General features: G+C 31.1%; 1 protein-coding gene across 1 annotated transcript in view; it reads right to left on the reverse strand.

The window, feature by feature from the left end:
* Nucleotides 1-14,938, reverse strand: part of LOC148609563 (low-density lipoprotein receptor-related protein 4-like) — a 65,745-nt gene extending 50,807 nt beyond the window's left edge. Inside the window, exons 1-2 of the mRNA XM_088596474.1 lie at nucleotides 14,612-14,938; nucleotides 1,554-1,691 (exon numbers count right to left, since the gene is read on the reverse strand). Coding sequence (XP_088452600.1) covers nucleotides 1,554-1,691; nucleotides 14,612-14,657 — 184 coding nt within the window. The 5' untranslated portion in view covers nucleotides 14,658-14,938. The remainder of the gene's footprint in view (nucleotides 1-1,553; nucleotides 1,692-14,611) is intronic.
* Nucleotides 14,939-14,959: the final 21 nt, after the last annotated feature.

Here is a 14,959-nt window from a genome sequence, read left to right on the forward strand (position 1 = left end):
TCAATGGGTTCTTGTTGAACGATATCAAGAGTGATAGCACTGCTGAACTAAAGACATTCTTCTAGCTTCTTGTATAAATATTTCCCTATCAGTAAAACACAGCAGAGATCAAAGAAATAGTTACAGTGTCTGCACTGTATGGCAGTGGAAATGTATCTCTGAAGGAAGGGAAAAGTTCAAGATGCAGAATATGAAACACAATACTCATTTTCATATTTTTAAGTACTTAATGGTACTAAATGTTGTCAAAAATAAGGGAGTCCTGTGAGTTACTGACACAATACATTCTACCTTTAACATTTAGGAACCACACAAATTACTTCAATTACAGTAATCATAGTTGTCTGGACAAATGCAACTATGCATTTCAATTATTGTTCCTTTTGGGGAAGAAATATTACAAGTTGTTCAGGGTCAAATATCTATGTAATTTGTCAGGATATCAACAATTTCATCTTGTCAAACAAAATTGTAAAATTACATGGCAAAATGTATTACATGGTATGATTATAAGAATTACATCAAGGTTCAAAGACAACAATTAAACTATATTGTACTCCTCTTGGAACACCTAAATATATGGGATGGACTTAGTGAAATGGTATGTTGAGGTAACCTTCCTAGCATTGTTGAAATAACTAATGTAATGCAAAGGTTGCACAATTATTATAGCATGGTGCAAAGATATTCTGATTATTTGTATAATCAACATTGATGAGTATTTTTGTAGTTGTAGAACTCAGGTGCAATCAACAGAATACATATCATATACATGTAGCTTACATGTTGTATCTGCCTTCATTGAATGTTTCTGTTAAACCTTATCCTGTGAAATGTATAAATACCAGTTATCCAATGACAGAAGAAACCTGATCAGTCAGGGAAAATAGCTGTAGTAAAATGTTCATGAACATAAAGTTTCTTCAACAAACCACTCTCATAAAGCCATACCAAGTTTTATAATATTTCTGCTATCAACAACAAGAGGGTGACACAAGACGAAAGACAGATAGGAGGCTTTGATTTGCCTTCATATATCTGAGTATCAGGTGTTAAAAAGGACAATTTTAAAGAATTATCTTTATTTTTCATAGATCAAAGATCAAGATCAAAAGGGTCTTCTATCTAAGATTTCAGACTTGGGAGAGGAAAATGGCTTAAACATGTGTATGAATTCTGGACCTAGTATGATTATAGGGGATCAGAATTGCATTCCAGTGATTGTCAAAATCTACCACCTACTGGCTCATGCAAAATCTGCATGGTGCTCATTTCAAACAAGAATCTCTCAAATAGCATAACTTTAATATGATTGAAACTACATTCAGGCAATTTTTATGCATTATTTATAAATTTCTCTGCTATATGTATCCTCTGTAAATTACCTTTTTCATGACAAGCAGGGCTACATAGTTGTATGCATTGTCATGCTAAATTTACCTTACTGGCTTGTACAGCAACTCCATGAAACATGATGTTGATACATGTATTGGTGAACACTTGTTCAGCAGGGGGGTTGGGGGAGGAGGGGTATAATAATATTTCTGGCTTACCACAGTGTTTTTCATCCTGGTTATTTGAACAATCATTATCTCCATCACACACCCATTTCTTTGGAATACAAATACAATTCCCACAGGAAAAAAAGTGGTCTGGGCATGTACATGATCCCGTTGACTGACTATCTATTCCTGCAAAGGAAATAAAAATATTCTACAAAATGGATTCAAAAAGTAAACCACAATACATTTGTAACTTAGATACTTGTTCAGATAAAAACTTGCTTCAACAGATTGATACAGTATGGAATATAAAGTACTAACTACTTTAAAATTGCATATTGTTAGGAAGACAGTAATCCAATCTAACAACCATTTGCTCCACAAAAATTAAAAAATATGGTGTGATTCCTATATACACCCCCAAACAAAAATTCCTAGTCAACTGCAACATTCAGATGTGGATTGCAGTTTCTCTGATATTCATCCATTACTACTAAAATTACACAGATGTTCAGTCCTTGCTGGTTTTTTTCTCATGCCATTTTCTCCATTATTATCTTCATAATGATTAACAAGGATTACATTATGATATTTTTTTCTTCTGTATTGAAGTTTGATTTTTAATGAAATCAGGCAAGATATGTCCATACCACAGACTTGTCCTCACCTTTTGAAACATCAACGAGTAAAGAACGTAAGCTGTCACTCCAGTAAACAGCAAGTTAAAGTGTAATGGAGATTAAATTCAACACAAAATTATAAAATCCATTCATGTAATTCAGAAGGTAGAAATAAGTACAGAAATTTCTTAAAAACTTTAAAAGGTTCCAAAGTTTCAACTGACGAAATATGACAGAACCCTACTTATATAATGATGATTGCCATTGACTGGTGAACAATTTGTTAGGTTACCCTTAGTATAAACCATCATGCTGAAACTGCTATGTTCTAGGATTTTAGAAACAAAAGTTAGGGAAGTTCCAACCGACAATAGACCTTTTTCATATTCCCGACTTAGGCTTTGTTTTTGGAATTTTAAGCAAAGGGGAGTAACTTTCTACAAATTTGTCATCCGACAGACTGGTTTACTGTCAAATTGGAACAATGGACAGCAGTAAACTTCAAATTCAAATCAACAATAATTAAATTTGAGCCACAGTAAGTACTTGGATACTTTTAAATAACTTATTTTAAACCATTCAGGTGATTACTAGTTTAAGTTTAAAAAATGTTTCCTGTTTTCCCTTATCCCCCCCCAAAGAAATCACCAACCAGGTTGTTGGGTGTCGGTGGGTTATTTCCCTTTGAAAAATTGCTAAAATGACTCACATTCCGTAAAAATGAAAAACAACAAAATTCTTACAGAAATATAAGTTTTCTACTGTGACTAGTCAAGGGGAAAGCAGAAAAATCAATACCTTTCCCTCATCCAAATTTCACTTTCACGGGGAAATGAAAAATGGAAACACTAGAACTCTCAGCTACATGTACATGTACATACATTGTACCAAGTTTCAAAACCATTTCAATGAACAATCTTAAGTATCAGCTGATGAAAATTTAAGGAGACATACATGTACATGTATCTAAATGTATATACATGTACATGTACACACATATGTATATACATCTATAATAGTTGTAGTAAAATTTTAAGCCTCCGATGTCTAAATGTGGGCCATAAAAAAGTTAAAACTGAAAGATGCATCGTGAAGGAAAACATTTCTTCATTGATTATAGAAAAAAGAACTGATATGGTGAAACAAGTGTAATAGCGTATAATCTAAATACAAGATAGTATTAATACTTTCAGAGATCACCAAAAGGTCTTCAACAAGTATAAAAACATCTCTGAAAAGCCCTAAAAACAAGAACAATGAAAATTCATCCAAGTCAAATGACAATGTAATCATGGTAATACACATAGATGATCAACATATACAGTTCTGTTAAAAAAACTGCGTGAGCAATACCATTTCTAATCAAGAATCTGTAAGTGCTATTATATTTTTGTATCAAAGTTTTATAACAGTGAAAAAAATTTGTGATATCGATACACCTGGTGCAAGAGATTTTCTGTGAGGAATTTAATAATTTTATTACAGAAAATTATTCAAAACAATTCATGATCAATTTTAAGTATAAAATAACGTCATACAAATGTATTTCACATAAAGTGCTCATATAAATACATACACTTATGTTCTTTTAATGTAAATTTTGATTAAAATTTCCATAAAATTCATACAAGCTATAAACCATGTAAATGTACAATGTAGAACCCAATACACATACATAGACATTTATTAAAATGCTTTAAGCAGCTCAAACTTCCAAATAACCTTTTATCAGCAGTAAATTGTCTTTTGATTCAATCTGAGAATATCCCTCCCATCATTTAAAGGTACTTATGATCTACTACCGTAAAAGCCTATGGACCATTAACATGTTTACATACAGAAGGTAAAACCTTCGACAAACAGAACAACTGACACAAAAATTACTAACATTTCATACGAGATAACGTTTGGCAGAAATATAATACTAGGCATGACCTAAAGATCTTCGAGGTCACTCCTGTCAATCTCACGGTCAATCTGAAGCGCGAGCCTTCATGGATACATAGGAATTTAAGAACAAACAAGGTTCTAAGGAGCTTCCTATGGATATCGTAGGATTGCTGGAAACAGGATAACGTGTCACTCACATTATTGTAAATGTATTATGTCAATTTCTTGACATTTGCTATGTAAAAATCCATGGACAAAAGTTTGATTAAACCATGATACCAGATTACTATCACAATGTTAAGTGATAAGATCAAAATTCTGCATTAACCGCACAAGTGAACATTGAAACTAACAATAAATTGAATACAAATGGAAATTTAAATAAAATTTATAGCCTAAATGTTTTGTATATTCCTTTAATCTTATAATGCCCATGTTTTCCTAGTCATATCAAATAATAATTTGTTTTAAACATAACACAAATTGATGCTTAACATGATTTGGCCAGATGTAATACCAAATTTTATTGCTAATAATTACATGAAATTTTTAAGTTAGTGTAAGCAGTAATATGTCTTCCTTTACTTGGCTATAGTCTGCTAACAGCTGTAATTTCTTGAAGCAAAATCCTACAAAATGTTCCAATAGTACATGTATTTGTACATTGTACTATGTGAGAAAAATATCGTTCATCAGTCTATTTAAAACAGAAAAAAAAGAGCCCTAAAAAACTCAGAAAGAAAACAAAACAAGAGCACAGATTTGACCAATGTTATTACAAATAAGAAAGCATTATCCAAAACAAAATAGTACATGTATGTCTGTCAAATAAGTTCTTACTTACAATATTATTTGTGGAATAGAACAGTTTGACAAAATGTTAAAAATTTAAAGATCATAGTGACTTGCAGTTCTGCAGAGTTTATCACTAAGTCTGATTATTAGTCTCTGCACAGAATTACAATTGAATGGATAGATGAACAAACACAGATATCAATACCACAGCCCACTGCCACAGGTTAAAAAAGCATGAACATGTATTTCCAAAGTTTTGCAGTTTCTAAATTTTTGGTATAAAATTGGAAGGATTTATACCACTGAGGTACTGGAAGACTTAAAAAAATAATATGAAATCTTTGCTTTACTTATACCAAGCATTATCTTAATAGAGCCACAATGTATAATGATATCTACATTCATTCAGCTACACAACATATCCATTCTATATAAACTAAAGGACTATTAAACCACTCTAGACTGTACAAGCCTTTAACATATAGTCCATCAAAATTAACTTTGATATGAATTTAATATTTAAGTTTCACATGTCAAAAAAAAACTATCATAAATGTAAAATACATATCCATCAAATTATGATATGTATAATGGAGACAGGATTGTTTTTATTATACCTTTCTCAATATAAATAAAGTTCAACAAAAACTGACTAATTTTAAGCTTTTAAATATCAAGTAGATGTAATTTATTCATGAAAGAGTTTATTTACAATATGGTTCATGTCAATAGGTGTAATATAAAGTTTTAGGTGTATAACCTTAAGGTTGATTTGGTTTCTTGAGGTGCTTTATTTCTGTCACAAAGGTTACATAACTAATACAAGTTGGTAAACCATGAGAATCAAAATTTTACGTAGATATATACTCTCCTACAAACTAAAATGGGTAAACAAAATAGAAATGCCTGGAAGTGCCCATAAGGCAATGACCACCACAAATATTAATCTCAGACACAGGAGGATCAGACAATCACTGAATCGTGAATGGCAAAGAGTTAACGTGTACATGTAAAGTATGTCTTTACAATGATGTTGATCATCGTACCTTTTTCTACATAAAAAAGTTAAGGACTCGAGAAAGTTTATAGTCAATTATGAACATCACAAACTCGTGGATCGTTAATATGTATCCATCTGCACCATGAAAACTGATTTGTTCAACATGTCATAGTTTTCCTTTCCTCTTTCATCTACCCCGGACTTGACTTTTTATGAGCAAATCTGCGGGTGTTTCTAGAAAAACAGAGGATGCTTACCCTACCTGGTCCATGCTCCCAGTTTTAGTGGAGTCCGAGTTGCTCATTTGCTTTTGTTACTTTGTATGTATGATTTTAGTTACTCTATGTTCTTTGTTGTGTATGTCTGTTTTCCATGTCTGGTCTTTGTCCCTGGATTACATTCTTTTGATTACCCCTATAACCTTGGTTCCCTTGATTACTCTTACAGTACTTCAATGCAATAGATACAATAGATAGCTACCAATATTCATCCTTTCAAATTATATGAACAATGTACGAACATTAGGAATGATAGGATATTCTCATGGAATTTGAGGTTTGACTAAGAAGTGGTGATATGGTAGTAACACAAGCAGGTATTTCTAGAAAAGATGGGAACACTTACTCTACCTGTGCATCTGGTCAAAATTATTTTGGTGTTTGGTCATTTACTTTTAGTTTTCTGTTTCCACATGTATCTGTATTTGTACATGTACATGTATGCTGTTATTTGTTTCTGTTTCAGTCTCCCTTTTTAGCCTTTGTCCTTCTGTTAAGAATTTTGAAAAGTGGGAATTTTCAGGACAGTTTTATTTCGGCTTTTTCACTGAGCAATGTATTACATTCACAATGTTGCACAAAATTAAGTTGTTGAAAATATTTTCTTCAAATTTAATGGACTACTGAGAATTTGCAAAACTAGACTACATAGAAAAACCACATAAAAAAGAAAAAAATGATTAATGAATACTGTTCATGATTAATGAAATACTGTTGATGATTTTTGATAGTACAGTAATCTGGTTTTATAAGATTTTATATGTAATTGATCATCTAAGTTCATAGTATACATGTATGTTTGTTCGGCTACATGTATGTCTGACCCAAGTTGTAACCACCAGAAATAAGAATTGTAGATTGTTCTGGAAAAGTCAACCAGTGATGGTACACAGCATTCTATCAGGAGGTCAAAGTGAATTCAAAATTTATTTTTAGGAGCATATCTTTTCACTGCAGCCTCTGAATAAAAACATATTTAACAAGCAATTATTAACGCCTACGAGCTTGATCACATAAAAATTTATGAGGCGTGTGGTTTTGAAAAGACCATTCATGACATCAGAGGGAAAAGTGATCTTAATTAACCCCAAATAAAGGGAGTCTCGCTCCATAAAACTCTTTAATGTTGGTGGTACATGTAATTATAAAAATGATTCTGAAGTTTTATAATACTGTGATTTTACTAAATGCCACTTCAACAAGAAAGTAAAAGATGAATAAAAATGTACTTGTAATAGTTTTAGCATAGCCAATACTAAATACATTATGTGCATGTACTTGTACTATTAAAGTCACATAAAACACATATGGTATACAGTGTACCAGTAATCATTTTACTTCATATTTAATCCTCAAAAGTACCTGCAGTCCAACACATTATATGTACATTGTTGTAAATGTATACATAATGATGTACTTACACAAGTACATGTACTACTACAGATACATGTGCAATGTACATCTGTATGTTTGTGTTTCACTTATACATGTAACTCCACTTTCAATAAACTAAAACTTAATTCAAAATTCACTTGATATTTAAACAGAAAAGTTATGTGATGAAAAGATATGAGTTTTTGTTATCATATAAAATCAAATATGTTTTCATGAATGAACACCATTTGTGAAGTACATCTGTGCTTAACAGTTCTTTCATAAACTAGTATATGTATATGAATAGTCACAAATCAATTCAAATTAAGTCAATCTATGTCAAAGCACAAAACAAAAATGAAATGCCAAAAATAACTGATTAAATTACCAAATTATACATCATATGATCCCATGTAAAATTGATTTGCCATACATTTGTACATACATGTACATGTAAATGCATGATATTTTTAAATAGGCATAAATGTTTTTTCAAATTGTTCTTTATTCAGAGGACATTCTTCTTACAGTAATAACTTATAAATGCCCCTTTTTCCCTGTACAAAATGTACAAGTATGTGTATCAGTATATCAAGGTAAATTACATGTGTAAGTTACTAAATTAAAGCGGACTTCCTCTGTATTTGTTATGGCATACCTCTGATTAGTAAATGGCTTCCATACTTTTTACATGTAATTGAGTCTTCATTGTATGAGATTTTGCACATAATATAAAATTAATTAAAATCACTTTTTTTTCTCTCATGACATGTCAATCACTGAAATATTTTGGGACATTCCCCAGGATGACCCTGATGTTTTATTCAATTACACAAATGTATATATCTTTACAATGTTTCTTCGTAACCAATCTGATTAATATTCATTTTTTTTAGCATTTAAGTGGTACATAGTGAGGCAGTGCGGCTATACACGTCACAGCGTTATGAGTTTGAGTCCCATGAAGGGAACAACAGAAAAATTGCTTTGCAAATTTGACAGTTTAAACATTGTTGGGATTTTCCAAACTTTCATATACATGTACATGTTCTTCTGTAGATGTACATCTGTACCAATGATCCTGGTGTTTTCAAACATAGAATTACATGAACACTACTGTCAACATAAATTCTGACTTCTCCTCTTGCAACAGTGGAGATAGAGAGATTGGTGAAATAAAATGTAGAATGAGGATAACTGCTGCTAGAGTATACATTGTATGTAAAGTTCCCTGTATATCAGTAGTTGGTAACTTTAGGTTAAATACTTACATTGTAAATAAACATATAAAATAGCTACCAACAAGAAAAAAGCAGGGTACATGTAGGTAGGGAAATAATTTTATTCTTCAAAAACATTTTACATTGAGTTAATGGGGAAGCAATCTTATTTAACAATGCCGTTCTTTGAAATGGCCATAAAATGGTAGCACAAAAAGTAGGGTAAGCTGGGTAGCAGGAAATTTTTTTTGGCCTTAGTTTGATTTTACACAGGTTCAAAATACATTGAAATAATATGTAGGTTCATGTACACATATTTCAGATGTCTGCTTTAGATACATGTAGGTATCCAGATTATTTAAGTTCATTACAGACCAGTTTCATTTTCATCAATTTTGTACCACCATTACATTAGCAGAAAATGTACAGATCAATATCAAATCTAATTGCCCTGACCAAAAAAGAATGCTAAACTATTTCTTCACTAAACAAGCTGAATGTAATTTTGATCAACGACTTGACATTCAATCAAGATACCGTCATTAAAGTACCAGTATCCACTGTGATTCAATTGAACTAAGTCCTAGCTCTAATACCATAGAGATAATATCAGTAGCCAACCCTAGATATTGGTTTTTAAACCCTTTTCTCCAGTTTTATTAAGAAAACAAATCTGTCAATCAAGGAACCAAATTATAATCCACAATGGCAAAGTCTTGTACCCAGGCACAGCATGATATGATTTTCACAAAAACTTTGGTTATATGATATCATATAAAGTAAAATGCTTCGCAGGATAATACAACCACAGTTTGGGCAAGTATGAACACACCATTCAAACTTGTTACAGATCTGAATTTTGATTACCATTAGATATTAGAGACACAGGATAAGAATTAGACCAAAATCTAAGAGGTCACTTTGTGGCCCCTTATTCCTAAATGGTTCTAGTCAAAACATCAAAAATCAATCCCAACCTTCCTTTAGAGTATACAAAAATGTAGCACCTTCCATTCCCTTTTAATGAAGTTATTATCCAGAATATCAGAAAAAAATATTTGTTTTGGTCCATTAATTCTTCCTTGGCTCAAGTCACAACCCCTAAAATCAATCCCAGTCTTCCTTTTGTGATATGGAACCTTGCAATTCAATTTCAAAGAGATCCATTCACTTTTAGTCAAGTTATTGCCCTGACCATGTGGTCCGATGCTTATGATTGAATATTAGCTTTCAGGTCATTGTCACTTGGTGGGCACAAAGTTTAGTGTTGTAAGTAAAAGATCAGGGGTGGATCCAGGATTTTTTTATTGGGGGGGGGGGGGGGGCACAGTTAAAAATTTCTCCGAGCGGAGCAAGGTGAAAAATATTTTGAGGTTAAATTTTTGAACTATTCTTCTAGAGTGTACATATCTTTTGTGGTAAAATTAGCGAGAAATTAAAGTTTCAACCTCAAACCGCCTGAAGCTATACTGTTGTGCATGTGTTGTGAATGGGCCCATTATCAGTTAGCTACATGTAACACTTAATTCAAAAAAAAGTTCAAGTCTTAATCCCAAAACATCAATGCCAGTCTACCTTTGGTAGTATGGCACCTTGTAATATAACTTCAAAGAGATCCATTTACTAGTGGACAAGTTATTGTCTGGAAAAAAGGAAAATACTTGTTTCAGACCCATTTTGGACCCCTTATTTCTCAAATGTTCCAGTCTGAACCCTAAAATAAAAACTACAAAAAAGGTAAGGATTATTAAACTAACGTTTAAGTTACTGCATGAAAACCAAGTGTCTATGGATCAAGACAACACAGATGATAGCCCCATATTATTAAATGATCAGAATTTTTTTTTTTGCGGTTGTATAAAAAGTGCAGATTTGGATTAAGATTAATTCTCAAAGTAAAGCGCAAAAAATTAAATTAAACCGTTATGTTTCTAAATTCTTTCACTTATTCTTTTTTACATTCTAAAAGTACAAAAAAGAGGCAGGTTCTAGGCCATTATAAATCAATTTTTACTCCAAAAATGCATAAACATTTGTATTTGAATTTCATGCCTCTTTGTCTTTTCACATACATGTACATGTATATGTAATAATCAAGTAAATTTATTTCTATTTGGTAATTTAAAAGTTTGAATTTTTTTTTGCTATTTATTGGTACAAAGATATATAGCATATGTATATAAGATACATACATGTACACATATACACAAACATACATACACATGTACATTCAGCAATATTTATACTTTTCAACATTCAAAAACCATTACTTTATAACATTATTGCAACTTCAAGGTACATGAGTGAGCCATGAAGCATTTACATGTGTTTGACTACCCAGTAGTATAAATGTATGTACTACCTATTTACACATGTGCAGTGTGAATGTTCTATTTTTAAACATGATTTTGTATATCTTTTCATCAACTTACATGTACATGTATGTAATCATACTGGTCAATACGGTCTCAAAACACTGTTTTAAAATCCAAATGTTATTTTATTGAAATTAAGAATAAGGTACATGTACATGTACATGCAATATGCAAATGTACAGGCTTAAGCAAATATTGACAAAAATACATGTACCTAAGCGTCAAAACAGAAGAACAAAATAAGCCAATGTAAAATTTTGAACCAAACTTCTTTGGATATTTGAATATATATAATTCACATGTACAGTAGACAAGTACAGTTTTTTACAGATATTCTGTCCAGTAGCATTGGCTCATTTCTGATTGATATTTACATTTATACATTTTCATGGTGTTTAAAAGGCTTTAGTCAAAGTGAACTTAAACAATAAGAAATGTAAATTAAGTTGACAATATTTTTTTAGTTTAATTCAAGTGAAACAGGTTAGAATCTTTCCATCATATTTGCAAAAGAAATTACCGGTACACCAATCACCTTCATTATTTCTGTATACAGTTAATCCTCCAGCACCAGGTGTCTGTCAGATTGCTTATTTACATTTCACACCTTTCACCTAAACATCTGTACAAACATTTCTATATGTCACCTTATCTTTCTTTACATTCAAATTAGAGGAGAAGGTCAATCTCTTTTGCAAACATCATTGTCAGTGAACCCTAAATCTACTGGTGTAATAATCTTGACATTATATTTGAAGGGAAAAATAACTTATCAACATAAAGAAACTATATGTGTTATGGACTAGGTCAAGTTCCTGTGAAACAAGTTTATTGTACAGTAAATATGTCCCTAATAATACAAAATGTGCATGCATGTATAAAATGGGATAAGTTCAATCCAAACTAAGCCAACCCGCTCAGAAAGTATGCTACAATACATGTAATTTGAATTGTACAAACATATACAGTACAATGTTCTATAATGCCAAATAATATGTACATGTACACTAGATGAGTACATGAAAACAAATATACATGTACATATACATAAAATACAAAAATGTAGTTACATAAAAGTTAGAAATAATTGTGAATTCAAATTTAAAAAAAAAACTGTAGCATGGGACCCTTGCCAAGATGGATTTGTTTTACATATGAAGGGGGTCTGTTTTTCGTCTATCAGCGGCAGATAAAATTCTGCAACCATTATGTAATAATATGCACACTGGATACAAACAGATGTCAAATTTCAAAAAGAAAATATTTTCTTCATGTGTCATTTGAAATAAACAGGAGATTTCTACAGCTTTAATATTTAATGGAATTACTGATAAAAGGTCTTAGGGATATCTGTTACAGGATTTCATTTCATTTAGTGCTTGTTTAATTTTATATGGACAATTAATTTGGTGCATCTCTTTTGCATTGGCAGGAAATCGATACTTCATAAAAACAAGAGAAGAATGAGGAAGATACAAAACATGGTACAAATGTATATGTATGTATTGGAAGAAAAGAACACAACCTTAAACCTAGATTTTCCTACAGTACTTGAAAATTTGTAAAAGTACAAATGTATGTGTATGATGCAAAATATACATGTACATGCACATGCTTCATAATCAAAGGGAAGCTATATATTTTTCAAAATTCTCCTCTGGCCAAAACTATACTTTGTAGTGCAATAATATATACATGATGTACATTTGTACATGTATCACACAAAGTTCTATAAAAAAAATTTCAGCTTCAGACATGATTACATGAACAAAAATGTATGTATTAATTAAAAATGAAAATACTAACATACATGTACAATATACAGGTACACATAAAAATGTACTGTGTAAGAAACAACATTTGTCAAAATACAAATCTTAATTTACTTTTACATACGCTTCATTGAAAATACTAACAAACTTAAGGATATCATTTAAAGTTACTTTGCTTAAATAATATGATTCGAAAAACTAAGATTTACATCAAAAACCTACAAAAAACATCAAAAATCAAAAAAAGTAAGATGCACATCTGACCCTCAACTAATCTGACATATTCAACCTATCTATGTTTTTTTCGTCAATTTTAGTCAAAATTCTGTGATTCCACTGTTCTCCACATCAACTTATAGGTGAAAAAATGTGGTACATATACATGTACATGTAATCCTTCTCATCTCATATTAAGTGATATTTCCAGCTGATAATTTGTAAACTTTTACAAAATGATGTGATGGCTAGGCTAGAATCAATGATTTTTAAATTATTTTTCGAAAATTTAATTTTGATTCGATTTTCAGTTTTCAAAAGTACCGAAATGAATAACCCAAAATTCACATACCCAAAATCAAAGTCAAGTACTTTTGTTACTTGTACAATTTTATTATATACATTTTTGTATTTCACATTAGAACACCATAAAGTTTAAATACAACATTCTAGGGTGATAAATTAAAATCGCAACATTGGGTACAGGGAATTTGGTATCGGTACAGGTTACACATTACAGGGTGCACCTTAAATAAGGCACTAGTTACATGTAAGTTAACTAGCAGTAGTAACAATAATGAAAACATAGAGTTGCCAAGAAGTTCAACTTGGGAACAACCCCTGAATTAATAATTTTCAGAGTTACTTGGTCTTAACTCTTATTGTTACTTGTGCAGTTCAAAGTTTGAAATCTTGCACACTACATACATTGATACATGTACTTGCTGAATGAGTGATCTGTTGTATAGAAGTGACCCCCAATGGAATAAACAGGGTCATAAATTACCTGGTCAGCCTCAGGTGTGGTCAAGGGGTCGTATCAGCCAAATGACAGGTGAGATACAGGTAAAATTTAAGGAGTGTATTTTTGTTGTTTATGAAATTAATATCTATTTTAAAATTTCACTTGCATACATTTACAGTGTTAGTAAATACATGTAAAACAATCTTTTAATTTACACATTTCTCTCCTTTAGGCAAATACAATATAGGAATGTACAGTACAGAGAGAGACATACATTTTGTAAATACTTTAGCTTTGTGAACTTTCTCAAAATTCTTTAAAAGAACTAAATGTACCTATATCTAATATACATGTATATTTTACCTCCACCCCAGAATAGAAATAAATGAAAATTTTTCATTTATTTCTATTCTGGGGTGGTGGTAAATACACATGTAATAAAGGCTAATTCCCAGTGAACCTGAATGTTGGTTTATCAAGTAGATGTAACTCTTGGACCACTAAGGTTGACATGTATGTGACAGTGTGATTGTTGGGCTATTTTCAAGCTGCTGCAACATTTAAATGATTACAAAATCTTAATTAATTTTTAGTTAATGCAAGAAAGATTATAAATAATATATGTAAAATGTATTTCAATATGCAGTATAAGGTTGCAGATCATACAAAGAAATATACAATTCAATACAGGATGTTCAAAGTAAAAATACTGTAAAAAGTTGCATATATTTTTACATTCATGTAATTATTCTATTATTTATCAAGCAACTTTCTTGGTAACTTGTGTCATATAAAATATAAATAAAATTCTAATATCAACTTACCAAGTGCTATAATCCAAATAAATGGAAATGCAAGCAGGAATTTCATTTTAGCAATGCACAAAAAAGCATGTTTATCAAAATGTTCACTGTCGTTATTCCAAATAACAAGTAGACAAGAATCTTGTGCTTGTTTACAAATCTTCAATCACTTCACAATGTGTGTTCACTCAACCATAAAATCCAATATCAGGTTACTGTAAAAATCAGAACACTGTGAAATTATACAAAACGAACTTAACATTTCTAAACAGCTTAAATTTGGCTTGCTCTGAGTATGGACAGATTTTTCTTTCCCAGAACAAACTCAAACATAGAAAAGAAGTTTTTGATATATTAAACATTATATCA

The sequence above is a fragment of the Perna viridis genome, chromosome 8 (assembly GCF_037379345.1).
Source record: "Perna viridis isolate PV_CMFRI_1.1 ecotype Kerala chromosome 8, ASM3737934v1, whole genome shotgun sequence".
NCBI classification, from domain to species: Eukaryota; Metazoa; Mollusca; class Bivalvia; order Mytilida; family Mytilidae; genus Perna; species Perna viridis.